Source organism: Selaginella moellendorffii, unplaced genomic scaffold, assembly GCF_000143415.4.
Source record: "Selaginella moellendorffii unplaced genomic scaffold, v1.0 SELMOscaffold_64, whole genome shotgun sequence".
NCBI lineage: Eukaryota > Viridiplantae > Streptophyta > Lycopodiopsida > Selaginellales > Selaginellaceae > Selaginella > Selaginella moellendorffii.
The window spans coordinates 892,435-897,865 of NW_003314325.1; the positions used below are offsets into that span (position 1 = coordinate 892,435).

Genomic DNA, 5,431 nt, shown 5'->3' on the forward strand with positions numbered 1-5,431 from the left:
GGTTGGGGGCTCCGGCGATTTCGATCAAACCACTACAGCGGCTACTCTATAAACTCCTCTTCAATATCCTCATCCCAGTCGCATAGAATAAGTTTATTACTGTCTATAAAATGCCGGAAATGAGTAAAATCACTTGGACCGGACTGATTGCAGCATTTGCCCAAAATGGGCATCTAGGAGAAACCAGGCAAAGAGAAGTCCATAGCATCATGGACGGCGATCAGGCCTCAATGTCCCCGGATGTTGTATATGGTACGGTGTCCTGGACAGTGATCGATCCAAAACTCCAGGCCCTCAATTTCTTCCAGAAGTTCCATATGGGCACGAAAACCCTGTTCTTATCTCTGCGTGCTATCCTGGACCAGGCAGCAGCTCTTCGATTCGATGCCCGAGATGGATCTCATCAGCTCCAGGGCGGCGTTCCAGGCATTGCGTGTTTGATTCCATGCCCGAGCACAACGCGGGGATCACTGGAGGTGACGCGCTAGGCTGAGGCGAGATGGGCGATCGCAAGGCAAGGGTGAGCGGGCTGATCCTCGAGGAGATTCCCTTCAACCATCGTGACCGTTCTTGAGAGGGGAGATTTGCGGAGCTTGTTCCGATTTACGTAATCAAAAAGGCAATGCTTGAATATGGGTTAAATTAGAAGAGCGAGTTTGTGTGAATTACATGAACTTGGTTACTCCTTTGTTTCAAAGAGGACTTTCTGGTACAGTGACGATCTTGCAACCCATTTCCAGCTTCACCTTTGGTGTGATGTACTCTCCAGCCATGATATATTCGGACATGATCTCGTAAAAGTGCTCTGTGTGAATGCCATCAAAAGTGAAATACTTGCTGGGATCCTTACACACCGTGTAAACAGCATTGGTCTGGTTCAGTGGAGCACACCCGCAAAGACCCTCACCATCACAGTTAAACTTGCCACCTCCACCGCAGCATGACTGGAGCGAGTTCGTGAAGCCAAACTCTTTCATATTCTCCAAAACATAGGTGTTTGCTGCAAACCAATCGAAATAATACACAGTGAGACCCTGGTATTTTTGCGTCAGCTCCTCCGTCAGCCTCTGGATGTTGGTGTTGAAGTAGGAGATAATCTGGGCAATCTCAACAATGCAACCATCCTTTTCATAGTGGAATGTACCAGCGGGGTACTGTTGGAAAGATTGGAGATAGTTTGGAGAGCAATCGGCACAGGGCATGTTGTAGAGCACAACATGACGAGCTCCGTGAGCATATAGCTTCTGAATTCCATCGGCCAGGCCTTGGATCACGGCCGGGATGGTGACGTTGATCACGTAGCCGCCTCCCAGTGGCAAACCAAAGTTGATATCGTCCCCTCCAATCTCGACCGAGTAGAGTGCATTCTCGTACCATGGTTTGCTCGCCTGGCGACCATATCGACCCACGACAAACTCCTGGTGGCGCACGAAGTCGTCAACCTGGGCGGAAAAGACATGGGCTCGAGTATGGCTGGTTCTCGACCTTGATCACCGTGGCTCCGGCGTATCCAAAGTTGAGGCTCTCGAACTCGGTGCCATTGTACTTGAGGCTGGGAGTTCCAAGGTTGTCGAGGCGGAGCTTCTGGAGCAGGAGGTCGGGGATGACGAGCCCGTCGCAGTAGCGTCCAGTGGGCTTCCCGTAGGTGATCCCGTATGGGTACCTGCCCGATAGGGTCTTGCCGCCACCGGCTTCAATGTCGCGGTTGCCGCCATCGCTGAGAGAATCTGCAAAGGTGAAGACTGCGGTTGGACAGATCGACGAGCTCGACTTTGGCGTTGGTTGCTCGTGCCTGAGAAAGCAGCACAATGTTAAACAAAAGAGCAAAGATTGCAAGAGCAGTTCCAGAACAAGAAGCCATCACAGCTGATGGATCTGTAGAAGTGTTGGAGGCCAAAGTTTATATAATGGATCCCAATCTCTTGAACAAGAGCTATCACATCTAAAACTAGTTCCATATCCATATTTCGAGTTAACAAAGAGATTGAAATATCTTCAGAGAGTTAAGTAAAAGGTTAATAAGCCAGTCAGCCCTAAAGCAGATAATCTGCTCGTGGAGTTGTATGGCAAATGTGGCAGCGCCAACGACGCTCGGGCCGAACATCTTCTCTAGGGATTTAATTCTCTTGGTGATCTTAGCCTAGTGAGGTCTTACTTGAGGCTGGAACCTTGCTTGATCGATCCTGACCTTTGCAGATTGCTAGAGACCTTCTGAGAATGTATGGATCGCTCCAGGAGGCTCGATTGGCTGGCGAGAGTCTTAAGAAGTTGGGCCAGAGAAATATGGTGGCTTGGAATGCGATGAAAGACGCTTATGCCTAGTGTGGGCTATGCAAAGAAAGGCATTTGCGATTTACGAGAGGATGCTTACAAATTCACGTACACAACCCTTCTCTCCTGCTATGACAATCTGGGCGACGTAGAAAAGATCCAGCGCACCACTGCATTTAGGAATCCAGAGATGGGGGCTGTGGACTGCAATCCTCCAGGACCTAAGGATCATGACAACAAGGTTTCGAGCGAGCAGCTTTATGCTGCCTGCTCTCCTCCAGATCCTTTCTGTTGTATGCCCAGTATGCGCCTCAGCCGCTCGTCGGGGTATCGTGGATGGTGGCCAATACATGTACACATGTAGGCCGGGAGAGTTCTTTCATCGTCTCGTGGACTGCCATGATCACGAATTACGCCAAGCACGGCCGGAGCGATGGAAAATGAGATGGCCTCCAAGATTGCGTGGTATAAAAAATTTTCTATTCAAATTCTTCCACTTCCAATCGGCCTGCTCTTCTTGTGGGCTGGAAAATCTGGATATTTCTGATCTTCCTTCCTGTGCCCTTGATCTATCGGTAGCTACTGCAAGATAGATCCGTGCAGGCTAGATGCCCGATTCCTCGAATGCAATATCGCCATGTATCTTGCGGTCTAGCGTCCTTGCGATCAATCTATTCTGTTCATTGCCACCGATCCTTTCTGATCGAGCCTTTTTCTTTCTGCATGGATGCGTTTTCTCTCGCTTTGAGCATAGGAAATGGTGGCGAGATTTTCATTCGAAACTTCGCGCAGCTTGATCGAATCATCAAAGACACAAGGCCATGCTTGGACTCCAGAGATTTAAGGTGTACTTGCGATGATCGAGAGAGGTTTTGTGGAGAACATATTTCTGAACGAGGAGGCTCGAGAAAGAAAATGGCAAAGATCAGGTTCTACAGAACAAAAAAGTGATCAATGCTCGATATGATTCACATTACCCCACAAGGTACATTTGTGTCATATATCTTCTTTCTGGCTTTTTAACTTGGGTGCTTTTTTGTGTGAAGGTGGTGAACAAAACACATTTGTGGGGAGGAACTTACATTCTTCGAAAGGATCAAGCCAGGGGCTTTTGCAAGAAAGGTGGGAAACATTTTCGCAAATGTTCTTCTATCCATCCCAGCTCTTGGCGTATCCTTCCACTATTCTCAAGCTTGCAAACATATCAAGCTCTAAAACCACAAGCTCCAGTCGGCCATGATCATCATGGCCTCATATCTTTGTTTGAAGATAATATCACTGAGATGTTTGTGTGTGAGAAGGATTCATACCTGCAACTTTTGCGATGGAGCAAGAAATTTCTAATGTTTGTTTATTTTGCTAGATGTCGTGAACAAGCAAGGAGGACGAGCAAGCGGTGACTGCCAGGCTGGAGGAGGAGCATAGAATCAGTTAGAACGCTCAAAGTTCGTGGGTGTGACCATAACCGGAGAAAGCATATCAGCTATTTTGTTGTACGCTTGTTTCTTCCAGTTGTATAAGAATTCAATCCAAGGGTCCCGTAGGAAGTGCCAACTTTGCTATGGCCTCGTCCAGCTTTATCGCAAAGTCTGAAGGACATCCAGAGCAAGCCAGAGTAAGACGTTTCCCGTGAGTGGCGATCCACCGAGCACCCTCTGAGAGAGCTTCGAGCCTGTCTGCCGGTACCATCTTCTGACACCATCCGTCGACTGACTTGGAGCTTAGGAGAAGTTGACAGCGTCTTTTTTAAGGTACTAACACGATCTCCCCTCCAGGAAGAAGGGAAGCGTCTCTTTCCCCGTCTAGAACCCGATCGGAAACGTTGAGAATTCCTTACCTTGGAAAAACTGGCAGATATCAAGGGATCATCACAGTTCGTCGTTTCTTCATCATAAATTTGATTTTATCATTTGGATATGTTTGCGTCTAGAGTTTCGCCAGAGGAGGAAAATTTGAGTTCAACTTATGAGTTGGATCCTCCCGGTTTGATAGTGGAGTCGAAAAGCTCGATGCGTCCATAGTGTTCCCGTTTGAGATTCACCGCTGCTTTGGGTGCTCGGTCTTTTGTTGCTTAAAGCTGCTCTATGCATCAATGCCGCTTGCGCTTCTTCTTCTTTATTGTCTCTTTCTCTTAGACCTCGTGATGCAAGTGCGAGGCCGGACCGAGCTCACGAGCTCAAAAGTCAATGCAGGGTCAATTATAGTCAATGCAAGGTCTTCAAAGACTGTGTCTTCATTTGCTCAAGCTCGCCCCAAGCTCTTCTCGAAAAACCGCAGACCCAGGTGGTATAATCAAATGCCGGAAATGAAGGCATTTCTTTGGACCGGAATGTAAACAGCATGTACCCTACCCGGACTCGAGAAGAAGACTATATCTGGCGATGCTCCACGGGTACAAAACACTCGGATCGATCCAGTAAGAAGACCTTGGAAAAACCGGCAGATCTCAATAAGAAGGTAAATTCCAATTTGCCACTCTACATACTCATTTGGTTATCTTGTTAGTTATGCGTCGTTCTACAGAGCGAAAGTTGTAGCCTCTGCCGAGGATCTGGCTAAGCAGTATGCCCAAAAGCTGTTTATGAGGTTAAGGGAGATTCCGAATACAAGTTAAATTTTGGTAAAGGTGGACTTGTGGCTATGCTACTTTATGACAATAAAACAGCCCTAATAAAGGCCAAAATCATTGCCATTGGCAATGGAAATGGATGCCCCTTGAGCACTTTATTCTCTAGTCACCTCAACATCAAACAATAGCAAATAACAAACTTGATAGCCATGTAGAGGCTATGGATCCTACTCGAAAACATGGAAGAACACATTACAAACAAAGATCTATCCCATCAGTGGCGGTGGCGCATAGTGTGGGTTCATGTTCGCGCCTGGACCGCCATAGTCGCTGATCTCTCTAAGGGGAGGGGGCGCGCCGTAGTGTGGGTTCCTGTTTGCCCCTGGGCCGTCATAGTCGCTGGTGTGGACCTCTCCAAGGAGCTTCCTGCCGTTGAGAGCCTGGAAGAAAAAAGAGCGAGACAGAGAGAGAAGAAGAAGAAGGAGAAGGAGAAGAACTGAAAGTTAACAACAGAAAATGTGAAACGTAGGAGAAGATTATCAACCTGGCCCTGTGAGGCCAGCAAGCTCGCATCTGCAAACCAACTCAAAA

At 47.8% G+C, this 5,431-nt stretch overlaps 1 protein-coding gene across 1 annotated transcript; it reads right to left on the reverse strand.

Annotated features, from left to right (window-relative positions):
- Positions 1–692: 692 nt before the first annotated feature.
- Positions 693–2,104, reverse strand: LOC9648751 (GDSL esterase/lipase At3g26430). Its single transcript, XM_002984887.2, has 3 exons — positions 2,025–2,104; positions 1,495–1,792; positions 693–1,442 (listed from the first exon to the last, which is right to left on the reverse strand). Exons 1-3 carry the CDS (start codon positions 2,102–2,104, stop codon positions 693–695), a joined length of 1,128 nt encoding a protein of 375 aa, XP_002984933.2.
- Between the last annotated feature and the right edge of the window lie 3,327 nt (positions 2,105–5,431).

Excerpts from the sequence above, each read along its gene's own strand:
- LOC9648751 (XM_002984887.2), bottom strand. The coding sequence starts at position 2,104 with ATGTTCGGCCCGAGCGTCGTTGGCGCTGCCACATTTGCCATACAACTC. Across the intron at positions 1,793-2,024 it reads ATCTGCTTTAGGGCTGACTG|GCACGAGCAACCAACGCCAA; the intron begins GCTTATTAACCT and ends CTGCTTTCTCAG. Across the intron at positions 1,443-1,494 it reads TTGGATACGCCGGAGCCACG|GTTGACGACTTCGTGCGCCA; the intron begins GTGATCAAGGTC and ends TTTTCCGCCCAG.